Source organism: Colossoma macropomum, unplaced genomic scaffold (genome assembly GCF_904425465.1).
Source record: "Colossoma macropomum unplaced genomic scaffold, Colossoma_macropomum, whole genome shotgun sequence".
In the NCBI taxonomy this organism is placed as follows: domain Eukaryota; kingdom Metazoa; phylum Chordata; class Actinopteri; order Characiformes; family Serrasalmidae; genus Colossoma; species Colossoma macropomum.
In genome coordinates, this window is record NW_023494806.1 from 18,384,245 (window position 1) to 18,405,002 (window position 20,758).

Consider the following 20,758-nt stretch of genomic DNA (forward strand, 5'->3'; position numbering starts at 1 on the left):
CAGCATTCAGTCTGTCTCTGCTCCGGCACCCCGAGGAGGAGAATGCAGAGTGAGATGTATGGCTGTTGAAGACTTTCCTGCTATCTCACTCATTCAGCGTCTGTTAAATAAAAGAACACTCTTTCGAAGCGCTATGTTTCTTCTTCTATGGCAATGCCACAACATTTAATTTAATATTTAATACCTCACAGGTAACAACATGCACTCCAGCTTATCCCTGTATCTGTCTATCCCTCAGACTACAACCATTTGACCTCTTCTTCATCGTCCTCCTTTTTTTAGCAGCAGGTCCTGCAGATGATCCAGGGTTTGTTACTGGTGAAACAGTGAACTATCTTTGTGGGGGTTCTATTATCTACACAAAAGTTAATGTCATGATGCATAAATAAAGTCACAGTCTGTTTCCTCCAAGACATAGAGCAGAGGTCTCCAAATCTGGGCCTTGATTCCTGTTCTGGATTTTGTTGTCGTTAGGTACAAGACTAGGCCTCCACTCAGTAGAAACACTCCAATCAGTAGAACCTCTGTGACTACAGAATCCAAAACTGGAAACTAAACAAGCTCCAGAATGGAAGACCACTGCTGTAAAGCCTCCTTTTCCTCATAGTTCTGGTGATAACAGGCAGCTGTTGAACTGTGGAGCTATAGTTGAGAAGATCTGATGTGATCTACACAATGTAAGCAGAGCTGCAGCTTATATGGTTCTGTAACACTGACAAGTCCATTATCCCTACTGAAATGGTCGAGTGCTTTGAGCTGCTACTCAACAGCCAGTTTCATTCTAGTGTGTTGGATCCAAGGTAAAAGCTGCTCCAGGTGAGGCTTGAACTCACAACCTTGGCATTGCTTGGCAATGTACTGTCATATAAGTACTGTACACTAACTGATTGCGCCACTGGAGCTGCGTTTCTAGCCTCCTGGAAAAAGACCTCTCCATGCCTCAGATATACAAGCCTAACAAGGATGTGGTTGATACATCTGCATTCTGTGTTGGGACTCTGTGAAGTCTATCAAGCCATAGCAGTATGGCGAATTTCTGGTTCTGGTTTCTGTGCTGGGTTGCATGGCTCTGTAAATCACTGCAAGTTCCTACACAATTACCACATGGTAGGCTATCCAAACCATAACATACCACCTGATGACTCAGCACTAGGGATGCATCAAGATCGTCAGGTACTGTGTCTCTGCAGTTGGTGCAGCTGCTGGCCTACTGCACTGTTAAAAATAATGAGAAGTCAGCTCAACCTTAAATGATAAAGTAATAGGCTTCACTGCTTTTCTTGGGTTACCTCAACTTGGAATGTTCAGTAGGAGGTCAGTAGGCTAATTTTTCTGTCCACTATACAGTAGCTAGCGCTGTTGTTTCTCTGTAGGCCACTCTATATATGCCAGATAACATAACAGCACAAGCTAATATTCTTAAATATGTGAGCGATAAAGTTTTTATCCTTATATATTATGTCTCTTTCATTCTTGTGCACACACGCCTAATGTTCCAGGATACTCTTTATTGGTTGTTTTTAGCCGTGTGTCATAGCTGCGGTCACACTGTGAGATTTTGAACCAAAATTTCGGACACTTCCAGAACTTTATTTCTTTGTTTCTTTGGTCAAGTAGGCAGTAAATCAGTCCCTGTGGAGCATGTCACATTAGACATTCAAAACACCAATTTTAACCCATGATCAAAGGATTCTTCCATGATTATTGTGATGATTATCACAATATCATGGGCTTCCAGATATGGACAGCTGTGGTATCACAAAGGTTCAAACTCACAACCTCGTAATTTTGGGATGAATTCTTAGACAGGTGCACCTCATTACTTTTTAAAGTACAGCATACTTTTTATAGCATATTAACTTATAAGCACATACATCTAAGTAACTTCAGGAGCTCACAATTAGCACAACAACCTAAGCATTTACCCCAACAGGAGGTTGTGAGCTTGAACCCCAGTGATGCCACAGCCATCCATAACTGGGAGCCCAAGAAAAAAAATATGTGGTGGGATTGTGTGATAAACAGAGTGCCAGCTGGTGAGGGAACAACTAATATATTGTTTAATTGTCTAAATGAGATGCAGAATGACGAAAGGAAGTTTTGACTCAGGGTTTAGCGGAGCTTAGTAACGCCGAGGAAAACAACTCATCACATTGATTTATCAGTCTACCTAGAACTTTAGAGTAGCTATAGAAGCTGTTTGTTGAGGTCTTTTTAAGAGTTTGTGCAACATGCATGTTTACTACATCATTCACTGATTTTAAAATATTTAAAGCTGTCCTAAGTTTGGTTTAAAGTTGAAAGAAGTAGCATTACTGAGTCAGGAGAAAAAAAAACAGGCTAAATTATCTTGGAACATGCTCATAAACATCAGATTCATCCACTTGAGTAACCAGTTGTGCTTGAGGAAGCACAACTGGTTACAAAATGTTCCTTTTCACATTGTGTGCCATTTTATATTTCCACCAGAGAGGTCTCCAAATCCCCAAATCTTACATAGTGTAGCTTTAAAAAAACAAGCAGTTATAGTTTTTTCATCTTTGTTTTTATTTAGCTGTCAAGTATTCTACATGTGTTCCTCTAAAAAATGTAAAAGTAACTGTATTTCTGAATACTGCCTAATCACAATGTATTATGGACTGAATACTTCTGCTACACCCCAACCTGCAAGCTGATCACAGCTAATCAGCAGCTACAGAAAGTGTTTGATTGAAATATAAGAGATCACTCACACACTTTGTCCATCAATAATTGTGGTGGTTTAAACATTTGTTGAATAAAGATGCCATGTATTGATTGTTAAATAATCTTTATTATTATGGCTTACAATTCTACAACAGTTAGTTCCAGCCACGCAAGCTGATTGGTTGAGAAGTGTTCTAACCATGCTGTTATTTCACCATAACATCACGTTTTTTTCACAAACACTGTATCACTCCTCTGAGACGCCGTTATTAAGCAACAACTTTGACAGCTGTAGGAGAGGCTCATGCCATTTGAATGATTTTTACTTCTTAATTTGCTCACAAACAGAAAATGGATACTTTTAAGATTACATTTGACCTACAGCCGATTTGGTCAGACTCTGAAGATGAGGCTACACTGAATTCCGAAACTGTCATTACCACTGAGCAAGCTTTTCAGAGCAGCTGTGACAGAAGAACACCTAAACAACCTGGAATCAGCCAGAAATGAACCAAATACTATTCGCCAAACAAAATGGGCTGTAAGATGCTTTACAGACTGGCTGGAACAAAACAACATTAATGTTTATCTAGCAAAAAAAAGACAACACTGAGCTAAACTTGATATTGTGGCAGTTTTATAGCTCAGTCTGTACTTCAAAAGGTGAGGCTTACAGCAGACTGTGCAGCGAGTGAGCGGAGCTCGTTACTCTGACGAAGCAACAAGCTGCCTGTTACAGAAATATAATTTTGCGGGAGGAATTGCTAACATTAAAACATATTAAATGCCACGTTCACGATCCAATTTATTTATTTCTTACTTTATTTATTTAACTGTTGTATAAAAGCAATAGAACACTCGAGGTCGTGTGTTATCACGAATAACATCACAGCTGTGATGATCTACAGCAACCAAAGCACAGCCGTGATGTTATTTCGTGATAACACACTCCCTCTTGTGTTACATTGCTTAAATATAGAATTGACATTTAAAAGTACAAAAAAGATGTTTTTTTAAATAAATCAATTAGTTTTCTAAATACTATGTTTTATGCAATTTATGTGATGTTGTAGAATATATTAAGTGTGCACTTTTGAATATTCAAATAAATATTCCAACATATACATATATGCATATATGTTGAATATATACAATATGTTGAAGCATATGCACATATGTAGATGAAAATATGTAATGGCATCAGTTTTTTAATATTTGCATATATGTCAAACATATTTTGAAAATGGAAATATACTTCCTTTGGATATGGGTATGTTCATTAATGGCCATGCTTGTACTATAATACTTTTAAAAAATACTTTCAAGGAAAGAAAAATGAGTTTGCCAATTATGTTACAGACAAAATGTATTTAGGGCTGGATGAGTTTAACATTTAGCTGACGGTCACAGCAGCCTAGTGGACAAGTAATATAGTTGACCGTACATATTATCAACCCATAACATAATTGTTTTTTTTTTTATTTTCGCACATAATTACTAGGTTGTCCTTATAACAACTTTTATGTTATTATTTTACTATGATCATGTAAAGCTAGACAATAAAAAGGTTACATAATCTTTTTGATGGTTAATTAAACTACGCTTTGACTGTGTAGTGTTATTCATGAAATAAAAGAAAAAGAAGATTCACCAAAATGAACTTAAAATGTTTCCACATTTCCCCGCTAAATGAAAAATGAGGCAGACAAAAAGCTAGTGTTCTATTCTAACATATCTTTTTAAAATGGTTGAAAGAATTTAAAGAACATTTTTAGAATAACATATCAATTTCATCACTGGACATCACATTTACCCATAATCATACAAAACTTCCTGTCAACAGAAAGAGTAAAAGAGCTAAATGCTAAGAGCTAAATGCTATCATGACGTGCGAATGGCAAACAAATGTACAGACCAGAATCAATCTAAGAACTCAGAAGTGTTGAGGTTTGGTTGGGAGTCAATCCCAAAAAAAATCGATTCCTCGATTCCCGGATGGCTGGAAATGAGGAATCGATCCTAAAAGGAATGTACAGTTGACTATTGGAATCGACTCCATCAATTCCCGTTACTTGGAGTCGGAGTCAATTTCAAAATTTCTTAAATCAAACCGCCCTACTGTCAGCAACGTCTTGTAATGACTGTCCTGAACGGAACATCAGCGAGTGGTAAATCAGAGCTTTTGAGGAGCTGTTGAAGGCAGCACAGCCCACTTTTCCTCCGGAGTTGCTGTATTTACACAAGAGCAACAACAGCTGAGTACGTACATTCGCTTCGCACCGACCGACACATTCGTGCAAGGTAACTTGAGCCATATTACTTTATATTTTTTAATAGTCGACTCGTGACTTTCTGATTTCGTTGTCATATATGTACCTCACATGTTTACCTCTTTATCGCATCCCACATTCTTCGAGTCTCGGCTGCTTTACTGAAGCCTTAATAAAAGTCAGCTAACAGTAAACGTGCGCAGACTACTAAAGCAGTTTATTGCTGAATGAAGTGCCGTTACAGCGGTGTTGTGCAAGTTAAGAGTGTTTTATGCTTTTAAACGGCGTGATTTATCCATATTTACTTACTTTACACGCTATTTGCAGTTTCAAACCCTTATGTGATAACTGAAGGGACCGTCACCTAATATGCATATGAGCATTTCTTACTGGTCTGTTGCTCGTCTAGCGCTGCTTTAGCTGGTCACCCCAGCATGGTCATGCTGGTTGACCAGCATACCAGCATCACAACACAACATATGCTGGTTTTGCTGGTGTTCTAGCAGGGAATGTAGCTAACAAGTAATGCAAACTTATAGCCGACCAATTAGCATTGTGCAAACTTAGCTACCCTCGTGGCTCCAGTGCAAAATGAAGGTGGACAACAAACACGTCTTGTGCGGAAAATTGTGTCATTCTTTGGCCGAACCATTGCATTAACATGGAGTGCAATGTGAAGGTTTAGTAATAACTGAGATGGAAGAAACTGAAGGAGAAAGAACTTCTGGTCAGAAACTGTCCAAATATGCTTTGATTCTGTTTTTTATGAGCGTGTTTACTCCTTAAATTGAGTTGTGTTTCATATCCAGGTTTAATCTGGATTTACTTTTGCAGGGTCAGAAATGATCTTGACAGCCATTTGCTTTGCTGGTGATCATACGAATGGGGAACCTTTAGGACCTTCTGGGAGACCTAATGATTTCTGTAAAATAAAAATGCATATAAAACACAAATGCAGGGTTAAATTTTTGAAATGCTCAATGGAAAATTGTCTGTTGTCGTCTTGTCCCGCATTTTATTTACTTATATATAGCCAGACAAACTCTCCCATTGGTTAGGCCTTTCAGAGCTGGACTGAAGTTCTAACATGTCATATTAATCACTAATACAATTAGGAACTAATGGAGGAATTACCCAATGTTTCGATTTCCAATGACCGAGTTTCACATTTTGGTCTAGCTCTAACAGGCATGGTTTGCAACTGGATATGCCAAAGTTTGTTCATAAAGTGAATGGATGCAAACCCAATGATGACACATTCAGTTATGTCAGTGTAATATTAAACTTGAAAGCACTTAGTTTGCAACACTTGCAACAATTACTGTATCGTCTTGGACAACTGGCAGGCAGTGGGACAAGCACTGTACTGACTGGATAATTATTCTCCAATCCCTTTCATGGAGTGCTGCTGCAGCACTTTCCTTACTCAGTCTTCATATTTAACAGTTAATTATGAACCCCCTCAACAACACTGCAACAGGTGTTAGCCAGAAATGATTACACTTTATATTCTACCTCTGACCTTTTCTCTACAGCAATGCTCAGAGCTGATAGTAGGCTTAATAGGTGGATATATATAAATGAGTTGGCTTTTGTGACATCACAAAAACAATGAATTCAAAACAACGTTTTTGCAGCTTAGTTTTATATATGGTCTGTATGGACTGAGTGAACAGCACAGTTTAAAACCTTAACAGTGTTTACATGTTGCATGTTTTATATGAATAAAAACTTCTTTTTTTAAATTTCAGTTTTCCATGATATGAACCCTTTAACACTCTTTAGCCAGAAACGTTCAGTTTCGTTAAATGTTCTGCTCTGTAGTTTAACTTTTAGGGACAGTTTCCCAGACACAAATTAGGCCTAAGCCTAGACTAAAAGGGTTTTTAGTGGGTGGATCATCGTTGTCATTACCTATGTTGTGGAATTATTGACCTATGTATGGAAAACTGGCTGACAGATTTTAACTATATATGTAACTCATATTGTTATTGTGTAACTACATAACTATATACAAATTCATGTTGGCTTTTTTTTACCTATGTTACAATCATGGTCCAGGAGAACATCTGTACTGCACATTTTCCTGTTGTTCTGCTCTAACACATCCATTTCAAGATAAGATAAGACAGGATAAGATAATCCTTTATTAGTCCCATCACAGGTGAAAAATTTACAGTGCTACAGCAGCAAATGGATAGGAAGCAGTGGGAGCGGTGCTGGTTGTACAGTCTAACAGCAGCAGGAAGGAAGGACCTGTGATAGCGCTCCTTCACACACTTGGGGTGAAGCAGCCTGTCAATGAAGGAGCAGCCTAGTGCTGTCAGAGTCCCTTGCAGGGGGTGGGAGCTGTTCTCCAGCATGGATGCAAGCTTAGCTAACATCCACCTGTCTCCCACCACCTGCACTGGGTCTAGGGGGCTTCCCAGGACAGAGCTGGCCCTCTTAATGAGTTTGTCACGTCTCTTCCTGTCCGCAGTTGAGATGCTGCTGCCCCAGCAGACCACTCCATAAAAGATGGCCGATGCCAAAAACGGTTGAAAAAGGTCCCAGTTTCCTAAGCAGATAGAGTACTCAGGAAGGGCTTGTTAATGAGCTGATTTGTTAGATCAGGTGTGTTAAAGCAGGAAACCACTAAAAGAGCAGGAGTACTTCAGGACCTCTTCTCTATTATAAAATACCTGTATTTTTTATAATTAAACCCATGCTTGCTTAGTCTGTTCACTGTATTGCATGTTAAACGTGTGCACACACTAAGACAAATTACTTGGATGTGGAATAGAGCTGGGTATGGAATTTTAATTCCCCCCGGTTATTATACCACCTTTTATTTGCACATCAGGGGTCACAGTGAGACATAGCCATGTCTTTTAATTGCAAAAGTCTGCATGAATTTTTGCATGAATCTGAACAAATAAGTTCGCCTTACAGTGCCCTGCCCTGCATGTACTCCTCTCCTATGATTTAAAAAATCTGTTTCAGGTCACAACTTTTTCACAAAACCTTCGTAAAACAAAGTCTCAGATATCAGGCAACATAGTTGTAACCATTTTTTGTAATAACCTTCTGTGAGGGAGCTTTTATAGGCATTAAACTCTTCAGACAAATGGCTTCCGTCACCACCACTATAAAAAAAAACTGACACTAAGTTTTCGTAGAACGGAGCATTTCACATCAAATCACTCTGAATGACTTCATTAACATATTAACCATTTGATTATGTGGAAATTTTGAAAAGTAAAGATTAAATTCTCCTTCAAAAACCACTGCTTCCAGCACCTCAAGCTCATTTCTGGTTTAAGCCACACCCACTTTTGGTTTGTCATTTTAAAAAAGGTATTGCAATTATTGTTCAGCCGTAATATGGAAAATACGTGGCGAAAGTGAATTCTGATTTTCAGAGGGACTTTTGTTAATGTAGATTTGTGCTGTTTGTGTCTCCCTGCAGCCATGCGGGTGGCAGTCATTGGAGCAGGGGTCATTGGCTTGTCCACTGCCCAGAGCATTTATGAGCATTACCACAACAAAGTCAGTCCCCTGACTATAGAGGTCTATGCCGACGTGTTCACCCCTCTCACCACCAGCGACGGGGCAGCGGGGCTCTGGCAACCGTACCTGTACGACAAGGGCAACGTCCAGGAAACGTGAGGACTGACAGTGTTACAGTGGGGTTGGGTCAAACTCCAGTCCAGGAGGGCACCACAGTGTACTTTTGGCTTTGACACAGCTGCTACTTAGCTAATTATACACTGGGTTTATTACTTACTCCTAACTTGCATGTACACAAAGGCCATTTTATCAAAAACACACATAAACATACATACAAGATCTGACCTCTTTGAATGGGGAAAGAATTTATTTAAATACATGCTAATATATTAAAGAATATGCATTTTATTCTGTTGTGTCAGTGTGTCTCCAGTGCATAGAATGATCCCCCACCCAGTTAATACCTACTAAGTGGTGGTCCTGTGTTGGTCCCTTTTCAATGATGAACATGGCTAAGGGGGGCTGATAAATTGTGCAGCAACAGATGGGCTACAGTCTATAACTGTAAACCCACAAGATGCACCTACAGTATTGTGCAAAATCAGAGACCACCCTTTATTTATTTCATTGCCTGTAAGTACAAGCAATAAAGCTGAAATAAAGCAGAAAACATATTTAATATAAACAGAAAATTGCACAAAAGCCTCAACAGCTGAATATAACATCACATTTTTCAGCGTTTACTGTGCCCACCCTTGACTTTCATTACAGCTTCCATTCTTCCTAGGAGATTTTCTGGACAGATAACTGGCAAAAAGACAATGGTGATTTGTGCTGTTAGATTATTGGCTGATGTATGGGCTGATTTCTTGTCCATGTATAAATTGTTGGAACCTTTTCCAGGAAATGGAACAAAGAGACGTTTGATTACCTCCTGAGTTTCCTCAGCTCTCCAGAATCAATGAAAATGGGAATATTCCTCCAGTCTGGCTACAATCTATGTACCGAGCGCGTACCAGTAAGAGCATTTTCTTTTCTGCCATGCTGTTTGTGAGATACACATTCTTTAAATGCACAGACGTGAAAACAGAAATCAATGTGTTGTACATCAATTTAAGATAAAAACTGAATGAAACCTGGTTGTCTTGGTTGCTAAAAATGATAACGTACACATTTTGCCCAGTGTTTGAAAGCTATTAAAGAAATAAGCCTATGTAATTCCAAATATGTGAAAGTGAAACCAACTTCACTGCTCATGAAATGTAGCTCTCTTTTTATGTAAGGGTAATGTTATCTTAGTTCTGAGTGGCTAATAAAAATAAAAGATAATATCTGTGGGTTTTCCAAACAATTACCTTAAACTGCTGCTGTGCTGTGTTTGGGGGAGAGGATTTATTCTGCATAATATTTCTGCAGAATTTCTGCATAAATTAAGATGTAAACAAAATGATATAGAGTGATTTGATGTGAAATGCTTCATTCTAGAGAAACTTACAGTCAGATCTGTTTATAGTGGTAATCATAGAAACTAGACGTCTAAAGAATTTAATACATCTGAAAGCTCCCTCACAGAAAGTTATTACTTGAAATGTTTTACCTGAGTTTTGAGAAGGTTTTGGCCTAAAATATAATTGTTAAAATTCATTCATTTTGGAGAGGTACACACAGGGCATTGTCAGGCAAAATATCCCCCATAAAAATGTAATCTTTCAGATTTACAGCTATTATACCATTATAATTATTACATATACAAACTCAGAAGACACATGTAGGTTCACTGGTGCTTTTGCATCATAAATAAAATGGCTGTATTTGTAGACATTGCAAGCCCTGCTTCTGTAAAGAAATCAGAGTCAGTAAGTTTCTCTGCAATGACCCATTTCACATCAAATCAATCTGAATTACTTTGTTTACATCTCAACTTCTCAGCTTCAAAAGGGCCAAGTCTCATCAAAACTGATTTCTCATGAGGTTAAATGATATTTCACCAGCATTCTGTGAACTTCACAACAGTTGCTTCAAGAGAACAGGTTTTGTGTCTGGATAGGTTAAATGCCCATTTACGTACGGTCTACATATAAGTATAAACATAAATATCTTCAAATTAAAATGGAAATTTAGCACTTTAAACTCTTATTCACGTTTTCAATATGCTGGTACAGAGTTCAGAGCCAAAACTTCAAAAATGATGTCACTGTGCTTTATAAACTGTACTGAAGCTCAACAGTGAGGTGAAAGTGTCAGAAAAAGACTTTAATGACCTCCTTTCTCATTACAGGAGCCCTCATTTAAAGATATTGTGTTGGGTTTTCGTGAGCTAACTCAGCGCGAGCTTGATATATTTCCAGGATACAGGTACTGACACATAGTATTGCTTTAAAGCACCTGCTTTTTCCCTTAACCTAAATGTAGTAATGTTTGCGGTCTGAAGTTTGCTTAATTTGTAATGGAAGCTTATAAACATACAAATTAGATATGCATTGAGTTGCACTATGTAAGATTTTCTGTTAAAATTGAAAGAAGTAGCATCACTCAGGAGACATAAAAACAGGCTAAATTGAGGTTGTGATATCCACAAAGCAAATGTAGCCATTTTACTTACAACCTAAAACCTACACGAGTTTTTAAATGTAATGTTGATGATTGAAAAATAGTGGTTAATCTGAATAAAGACGTTGTCTTTAGGGACTACTTTGCCTTCCAACACCCAGCTAGTATTCAACCATGAATGTATAAACACTTTGTGTAGGTTTTAGGTGAAGATTATATTTCAAAACAATGTCTCAGTCATCAGGTAGCATATTTGTAACCATTTCATGTAATAACTTTCTGTGAGGGAGCTTTTAGAGACATTAAATGCTTTAGGTATGTGGTTCCTATCATCACCACTGTGAACAATTCTGACTCAGTAAGTTTCTCTGAAACTGAACATTCCACATCACACCACTGTGAATGACTCTGTTTACTTGTTAACCACTCAACAATGCAGAAAGTTTGAAAAAACAGTAGATTTCCCTTTTAACTGTTCTATTTTTAACCTCATGGTTGTGATCTCTTCTCTAATGGTGTGCATGTTGTTGTCAAGAAAGTTTGAAAAAACAGTAGATTTCCCTTTTAACTGTTCTATTTTTAACCTCATGGTTGTGATCTCTTCTCTAATGGTGTGCATGTTGTTGTCAAGAAAGTTTGAAAAAACAGTAGATTTCCCTTTTAACTGTTCTATTTTTAACCTCATGGTTGTGATCTCTTCTCTAATGGTGTGCATGTTGTTGTCAGCTTTGGCTGGTTTAACACTGCTCTAATGCTGGAAGGGAAGACCTACCTGCCCTGGCTCATGAACTGGTGAGAGGTTAATCCTTCTCTCAGTGACGCCCAAGAACTTTCATTTGGCCCACTGACAACTTCAAACTTGACAGAAACAAGAGTTGCAGTCAGTAAATCAGAATAATATCTTTTTTAATAGAGCATATTTTGTGGTCACTTATATTACATTTCAGTATGTAACACCAAAACAATAGCTGTTGTTTATAATGACATTAAAATATGTAATGATATATGGTATGCAATAATGACAGATTGACATTGTATCTCCTTTGGCCCTTATAAACTTAATGACACTTTGTACTTTGGACGCTTTGTTTTTTTGTTTTTCTCCTATGCAGGTTGTCACAAAGAGGCATCAAGTTTTACCACAGGAAAATTAACTCATTTCAAGAGGTTAGAGAGTTCCTTTTTACAACAACTGTTGGTAAATTGTTGGTTCAAAAGTATTGAAGGGCCCATATCATGGAAAAACAGATTCCCCATTGACAGAAAAGAGATTGGTATAGTCTTTAAATACTGTTAAAGTTTATAAAACAACATTTATTCACCATTTCATATGGTCCATATATGGAAGGTAAGCTCTTTGAACTCGTCATTTTGGTCAGCATAACAATTTGAGCGTAAAGTAGAATTTTTGACTGTTTACGATAATTTCAGAATTCCTTAGTATTTCATATTTCCTCATTTTGCTTTAATGACAGCGTGCACTCATGCTGGCATGGAGTGTAAAAGTCTCTGATCAGTAGATCAAATCCACCTGAGAGTCAACTGAAATACTGCAGAATTTCTAATATTTCTTCTTCATTTTAATTGTCATAACTTTACTTTTAAAATTTTAAAGATTCTACAAAATTTTGTTGTTTGTCTCCAGGTTGAATTAAAAAATACCAGATTTTCACTGGGGTTTCAGATTTTTGGGCTTCTCTGTATGCAGTTTTACCTGCCTATGCAGTGTAGCTCCACCCATTCACGTTGAAGTTATAAGGAGTGTTTCAGCCCATACCTCTTTTTGAATTATGGTGGCTAATCAGAACAGACATCCTGTTTAAATCTAATACATAAATATTGGTTGAGAAATGGTCAAGTAAAAATAAACAGTGCCTGTTTTGGTACGTAAAACCACACAAACGTTTTAATTGGACTCTAAGGACAAACAATAATACAACAAAAAAATATAATAGGGGAGCTTTAAGTCAAACCTTACTTACATGACTGTGCCAATCCACTGTTATCTCTTATCATTTAATTACACATTAACATGACCATAAATTGTAAGCCATTAACCCCTTTTCACAATAACCATAAATTGCAATTTCAGTCTGTTTTAGAGGGTCCCTCTGTTCAGCCTTGAATTTTAATATTTTTAATTAAGTTAGATTTCCACCATAATTTCACCCTGATCCTGTATTACTATTTCCATATAAGGAATATTTTTTGTGGTCATTACTCCTGTATGAGTAGATTAATGTAGTGCCTTTAATGTAGTACTTCCAACACAAAGACATACTCAACTCGATACCTTTGATATGAACAGAATGAGCACATCTCCTGTCTTTTTGTTCTTTTTGCTGAGTAGCTGGCAGACAGTGGTGCAGATGTCATCATGAACTGCTCTGGTGTTCGATCAGGCGACCTACAACCTGACCCTGAGCTCACTCCAGGCCGAGGGCAAATCGTTAAGGTCAGAATAAAGAGGTGGTGGTCAGAATCATTCTACAGGTGGTAATGGTTCAGCCAAAAACAAATGTGCAAATGATCCCCACTTAAATGTAGTTGATCAGTTATCTAGTTTTGAACTGCAGCTACAATACTAATGTAGCATAATGGATGAGCATAGCCACCAGTTTAAGTAATCTCAGTCACAGTCATCTCGGTAACACTTTACAATCAGAGTACCATAAAGAGCATAATAAGCAATACTGAACGGTTAAGTAATGTTACATCTAGTCATACACTAATGATAGAAATAGGAACTAACATTAGTTTTTATTAAGTAGTTTATTATGATTGCTAAATGGTTAAGTAATATTTCAATTAATGATTTACTAATGATGGAAATGACAGGATGGTTTTAGATTTTATTAAGCACTTTATTAATGTTACTATTAATGTTTGTTAATGTTACTCAACTAGGACAGTAAAAACTAGGATTTTATAAATACTTAATAAAATCATTAGCTGATTAAATGATACATTACTTAACCATTTAGTAATGCTTATTACACTCCTGAGTACTGTTAATTGAAGTACTCTTATTGTTACCATAATCTCAAATGGACATGCTTATGTTGTTTTTGTATGCCATACTGTTGTCTATAAAAATGGACAAAGGTATGTTAGCGTAGCTAAAAACAGTAGTAGCAGCCAACTTGAAGACTGAATTGTGTCTGCACTTTTGTCTAATTTTATACTAGCAGAGCCGTCGCTAGCTAATAACTGACTGCTTACAGCTGCACTGCTATCAGGCCCACCTAACATTTTATGAGTTATTAACATACCATTACGTTGTCTAAGATGTTCAAATGAGGGGGGAATAGCAACTGGCTAATTGTGTCTGGTTGGAAATAAGAAGACAAGGAGTAGTTGAGCAGAAACTGAATGCTGAGATGGTTATCTGTAATTTAAACTGTAAGCAGAACCCCAAACGGGCATTTGTTAGCATCCAGTCATCAGTTATACACAAGCTAGCTAATGTTTTTACACAATTTAGACTGCTTGTGTTATTCATTGTTCTAGCCTCTAATTTTACAGTGCATCAGCTAGCATGCTAATTGGTTTGCTAATGCCATGTAAACAAAGTTGGATTATTTATTTACGACTATAATGCACTGTTTACACAGTGTACACAGAAACTACATAAGTGTTTTTGAGATTATTTAACAACTCAGCATGGTTTGAGGCAAGTGTGTGATGTACAATGCTAACTGGTAGCTCAAACTTCTGTTATTTGTGTTACCTGCATTAGCCACATAGCTCGTGCAAATGAAGCGAACTACATTTGGGGTAAGGAGAAAATTAGATATTTGGCTAAAACAACACCTAAATTACTCATGATCAAAATCAGTAGAACACACAGGTGGTCTTATGCTGTTTGTGTCATTTTCTTATTTTCTGTTATTAGGTAGATGCTCCTTGGATAAAGCACTGGATTCTGACCCACAGTTTAACAGCAGAAGTTTATAGTAAACCTTATATCATCCCAGGGTAAGCTGCCTTACAGGCTCAAGGGGTTAAAAGGAGTACTTTGACCAAAAATGCTAACTAGTGTTGCCACCTTACTGCTGTAAAATTCTTTCAGTGGCTTGATTTTTTGCCAGAGTCAGTTGGTAGTGCCTAATTGTACCTTACTGAAACAGCTGTCGCTAAACTGAGTGTTAATCTAACCCATTGATGGTTTAACTGGATAAAAGGAAACAGTTTAAACTTCATAGGAAATGCTAACGTGACAATGCTTGGATTCCAGGACATTTGTGTCCGGGAATGGAATTCTAGTTTACCTGGACAGACAACCAAGAGACAAGACAATTCTGGACGTGTGGCAACCCTAAAGCTAGTAGCCAGCAACTTAGATCCTATGGTGCCTAATAGTTTCCATACATAAGTAATAAATGTAGGTCAAACTACTCCTTTAAAAAAATCCACCAGTTTTAAAGAGGTATTTGTGTTTGCAAATACAATCGTGTACTAAGCAGGTTTTATATTTACCCTTCTTCAGGAGCCGTTTGGTCACCATCGGTGGAACTTTCCAGCAAGGAAACTGGAGTCAGCAAAACAGTTTCATTGACCACAAAAAAATGTGGGATGAGGCCTGTAAACTTGAGCCCAGCCTAAAAGTATGGAAATGATAGTAGATGTTCTTTATTTGTGGAATGGATAATTGTGAACAGGAACTGTTTTGGTTTGAGTTTATAGGTCTCAAATATGTGTTTGATGAGGGCTGGTTTTCTTTTTTAGCTTATTTTTTTTAAAGAAGATTTATAAACAGGGGCATATGTTTTGTGAATGAGTCAAGTGACTTAGTAAGGGCTCATGATCACAATCAGTCAGGTACTGGAGTTTAGTCTTTCACTAAGTGTAATAATTTTATAACTTAAATAATGTGAGCTCACTCAGGGCTACTCACCAGCCAGTGTCTTTCATATCAATGCATTTATTTAGCCTGCAAATTATGAGCTTCCGCTAAACAGCTCATTAAAACTGCCATTGTCTTTGTAGCCTGTTAACACCATTGCCCCCTCTTTCGCCCCTAGCATGCCCGGATTGTGGATGTCTGGACCGGTCTCAGGCCAGCACGCAGTAAAGTGAGGCTGGAGAGGGAGACCATGCGATCTGGACCGAACACTTATGAGGTGAACTCTCAACTTTTCAATAGTTAGAAGAGATTTACTGGCCTAAGATGCTAGATTATCTTTAAAAAGTCAGTAATATTTAGTCTAATAGTCTAAAGGCCCAATCACGCTTGAGTTTGACATGAATTTTCATGAGCGAAATTACTTTCCTTTCATTGGAATTCCCTGTGATGAGGCAATTTCATTTTGCAGATTTCCAGAGCAATTAAATTTCGCATATGAAATTTTGTGTCAAGTTCAACTTTGGTAACCTGTGATTAGAGCTGGGCGATATGGCCAAAAACGTTATCACGATAAACAAAATTCATATCGTTCGATATCGATACATATCGCGATAAATGTCAAATCATAATTTCTTTCACGTTTGAAGGCTGATTTTGCTCCTGGGTGGTTAATTGTGGTTTTAAACTATCACTTATGGTCCGATTATGACAAACACTCGGCAAACAGTGGAACATTTCACTAATCTGTCATGTGATGTGAATTTCTTTCCTCGAGCAATAGTGCAACTGACTCTGTTGACTTCTAAAGGAGCGGGTCTTCATAGCACTGAACCTCCAAACGCTAATTTAACCAGAGTATAAACACGATGTCTTTACTATTCCTATTCAAACCCCAGCCTGCGGCATAGAGGGCAGCAATGTTACCCACCTTGCAACACTTACCACATATTGATGAGATTTCAGTCAATTATAGCCACTGCCACAGACACCGAATGTGTAATGTTTTGATGTAGAAAGATAGAAAAGTCAAGTAGTGCAGTTGGATCAAGGCTGAGATTAAGTTGAACTCCAACCTAAACCTAAATATAACCTGATTTTGACTGTGCCACTTGGCATTACTTCACTGGTGAAAAGTTGTGGATATTTGCTCACAGTGTAAATCATTTGTCAGCCAATGAGACACTGAAAACTGCTGTGATTAGTTAAAAAGGTTTTGTCATAACTGATGTGTTACATTCTTAACCAAATGAGAACTTCATATCAACTGGCCAGTGGCCAATAGACATTAATGAAAAGTCACTGGAAGACTCCATTCTGTTTGGCTTCTGTAATATTCTCTAAAAATACAGTAAAATGGTTAAAATACCATCATGCTAAGGCTAGTTCCCACCAATCACAATAACGACTGTAAGTGACCCTTATTAGTCTCACAACAGGGAAACTTCACCTCCACATTTTAACACTTACCCAGAGCGGTGGGCAGCCCTATCCACAACACTTGGGGGTTAGGTGCCTTGCTCAAAGGCACTTCAGTCACATACTGTCGGCTCAGGGGATTGAACCGGCAACCTTCTGGTCTGAGGGCTTCCCGAACCTTCAGCCCATGACTGTCCTAAAGATGCCCTAAAGATATATAACTATAAGCTTAGAATGATCTGCTCAGGGACTTATTTAAATTGTGACACCTGCTTAAATAAAAGAGTCCCACTGCATTCATTCTTATTTCAAGATTGAATTAAGTTTGCTTGATATGTTGCCAACTGGCTTATTAATCTGTATACAAATACACAACATTCCAGAAAACAAAGTATGACTGCATTTTAAAAGTATTGCTATGTTAATTGTTCTGATGAAAAATCCCCCTTAAATTCGGCTAGTTTACTTCAAACTGGTAACCAAATTAACATGATTTTGAGTGATGTTATTTTCTCCTTTTGCTGTTCTAAGCTACTCCTAACAGCAGTCAGTGACTAAAAATGTGAGGAACCCCCGGGGCCCACTAGACCTGCAAAAAAAGATCTAATGATTTCTGGGAACTAAGAAAAGATATGATGTTAATTTTTAGTTAATTTTTATTTAATATAATATTCATGCTTGTTATAATACTCTTACTTTATCAAGTTTTGGTTGGGAACAAAAGGGCTAAATTCTTGAAAAGTAATCTGTGGTATTGAGGTAGATAAGCTTAGAGAGCTCTCTCATTTGTTAGGACTTCAAGAGCTGGACTGAAGGCCTTATGCATCTGATTAACCACCAATCAATCACATTTTGATTTCCAAAATGTGGGAACAATTTGTTGGTCATGCTAGGCCTTCTGGAAGTTCAGGATACGCCACTGACTGTGAATACAAGTCTCAGTCAGTTATTAGAAATAGAAAACTGCAGCACAATTACGCATGTAATGAGTTTATTAGTTTCACCTTTTCTAGGTCACTATTCAAATTGAAGCAAATTTGTGACATTCACCAAGTTTAGGCCTTTGTACAAAAGGTCAGAGTCTTATCTTTTCTATTGAAGCTCGTGTCCAGATGACTTTCAGGTGGATTTGATCTACTCTTCAGAGGCTTTTGTCACTGTTAGTGATCAGAGTCCGTACCAGCTCAAGTGCACACTGGCCTTAAAGCAAATGGGGGCCAAACACCTAGAAATTCTGAAATACTTGTTAATATTTTAAAGATTCTACTGTTCACTCAGACTGTTATGCTGATAGTAGATTTTGTAATGAAATATTTTGTATTAACTATGACTTTTCATCCCCACTGTAGATGTTTTTTTTGTGTTTTCATTTTTGACTCTGTTACATGCTTCACATAAATCATGTAATGTTTTATACAAGATACGAATGTGTTAAATTTGTGTGTAATCTCTAATTCTGTAATGGCCAAAAAAGTTCTTCTGTATCACTGTTAGCTTAGCGCTAGCATACTACTAGAACTTCCATAGGCAAACTAGCTGCAATTTAGCATCATCATAATGGTGGTTTTTTTCTCTGTTTTTAACTTTTGACATTTATGTGGTTTCTTTGATCTGAATTAACAAATGCAATATTGTATCAACTGCTTGCAAACAATGGCTATTAGAGCTAGGCTTTCAGGTTGGATTATAATTGTTAAACTTGCTCAAAAAGGTGAAAAACACCTGTATGATAATGCTAATTACTGCTATCATCTCTATGGGATTCTAGCACAACAGGATTCCTGCTAACATCTTTAAGGGATTCTCTGTTAGCACTAGGCTAATGCTGCTGCACATGAACATTTTTTGGCTGCTGGACATTTTAGGCTAGTAAAAGACATTGCATATTTTATTTGGATTTTGTAAGAGACATTATCAGACATTTTGTCTTGTATGTAGCAGTTCTACAGTCATTCTTTCAGAAAGAGTCCTAAAACAGAGCTGCTGCTGCTGCTGCTGCTGTTTTACATTTTTTAACAACTGACTGAAACCTGGTTAGACTACAGCTTGAACTCAGAGTCAGTGACAGTTCTAAAGGCCTAACAAAAGGGAGAGCTAACTTGGCTATATCTATCTAGATACAGCAGATAAAAAAGAAAACAATATTTGATTGGATCATTTTTACTGAGCAAAAACGCAGATGTATTTTTCTATTCACAGAAGTCATTAGGCCTTCTCTGAAGGCCTGGAATGTTCCGAGGGTTCCCTGCTGATACCAACAATGTAGACTTCCACATACATACAGATTTAATACTGTGTTTCTGTTGCAGTTTTATTGCAACTTTTATTGAAATTGAGAATTAATCTTGATCTCTGCTTTATTTCTCATCTCCTCTATTGTCTTGTATCAGGTTATCCATAACTATGGTCATGGAGGCTACGGTCTGACGATCCATCGAGGATGTGCTGAGGAAGCTGCCCGGCTGTTTGGAGAGATCCTCCAGCAGAAAGACTGGCAAATGAAACCTAAATCTCGACTGTAATCCAGCAGACTATTAACATTAGTCCTAATCCAGATGGCCATCAATTATCACCAGTTTTATATCATGTAGTGGGTTATGCACAAAGTTTGAAGGGTATATTTAATTCTACTGTTTTTTCTTTTAATTTCTACATAATTCAGTCATTGGGATGTGAACAAAGTCAAGCTTATTCATTCTGATTTCTTTACAGTGGTGCTAATAAGAACCAGGAGTCACAGTGTCTATAACACAAATATAGCCATTTTATTTACTATCCAAAAAAGTAAACATATATGTGTCTTCTAAGTTTCTGTGTTGAAAATCATAAAATCATCTCAATGATTGGATTATATAGATCTTCTGAAAAATTGGTTCAATTCCCCTTAAACCTAGATACTTTAGACGATATAAAAAGTGGAATTAAATGCTTAATTGCAAGCTGTAGGTGGCAATAAAAATGATCTCACTATAGTGGAAATCCATATATAGATAGATATTTTATTGCTGTCCAAACAGGTATCTACTTTTTTGTGATTTTTAGTTTTCATGATAATGGACCAATAGAAATGCTTAAAAATTGCTTGGAATAAAAACATGTTACATTAACTTACATTAAAAGTTCAGAATGTTTCTGCCCTCTCCTGTAAAGTTATAATTTGGGAGATTTTTTCTTTAGACAGCGGTGATATAAGAAAATTTGACTAAATTCATTTTTTTATTATTAAATCCTGCATGTTTTAACTTTCCCCCACTAACTCTCTTTTACATTTTTTAAATAGGCATATATGAGAATTACTTGAAATGATCAAATAACTTTATTGTGAGAAAGCAATAAATACTGAATGAAAGTGACAGGGACGTTTAATTGTCTTATTTTGAAATATAATTTATTGTAGATACACATGTTGATCCAGTGCGGTGTAGGATATCTGTGCACACAGACACTAAACTCAGCACTCGCGAAGGCAGGCATGTAGGAGACAAGACAGCTCTCTATCTGG

General features: G+C 37.2%; 1 protein-coding gene across 4 annotated transcripts; it reads left to right on the forward strand.

Moving 5' to 3' along the window:
- The first annotated feature begins 4,815 nt into the window (after positions 1-4,815).
- LOC118826894 (D-amino-acid oxidase-like) lies at positions 4,816-20,270 on the forward strand. Of its 4 annotated transcripts, XM_036597947.1 has the most exons (12): positions 4,878-4,986; positions 7,435-7,520; positions 8,404-8,599; positions 9,348-9,462; positions 10,723-10,799; positions 11,721-11,786; positions 12,107-12,161; positions 13,345-13,449; positions 14,890-14,972; positions 15,484-15,601; positions 16,019-16,117; positions 19,647-20,270. In XM_036597947.1, exons 3-12 carry the CDS (start codon positions 8,406-8,408, stop codon positions 19,776-19,778), a joined length of 1,044 nt encoding a protein of 347 aa, XP_036453840.1. In that variant the 5' UTR covers positions 4,878-4,986; positions 7,435-7,520; positions 8,404-8,405; the 3' UTR covers positions 19,779-20,270. The 4 variants fall into 4 exon arrangements, with proteins under 4 accessions (XP_036453841.1, XP_036453840.1, XP_036453839.1 ...); XM_036597948.1 differs by lacking the exon at positions 7,435-7,520 and having other exon boundaries at positions 4,816-4,944; XM_036597946.1 differs by lacking the exon at positions 7,435-7,520.
- Positions 20,271-20,758: the final 488 nt, after the last annotated feature.

Coding starts and splice junctions, on each gene's coding strand:
- LOC118826894 (XM_036597948.1), top strand. CDS start 8,406: ATGCGGGTGGCAGTCATTGGAGCAGGGGTCATTGGCTTGTCCACTGCC. Junction 10,800..11,720: donor GATATATTTCCAGGATACAG/GTACTGACACAT, acceptor TGTTGTTGTCAG/CTTTGGCTGGTTTAACACTG. Junction 12,162..13,344: donor AAATTAACTCATTTCAAGAG/GTTAGAGAGTTC, acceptor TTTGCTGAGTAG/CTGGCAGACAGTGGTGCAGA.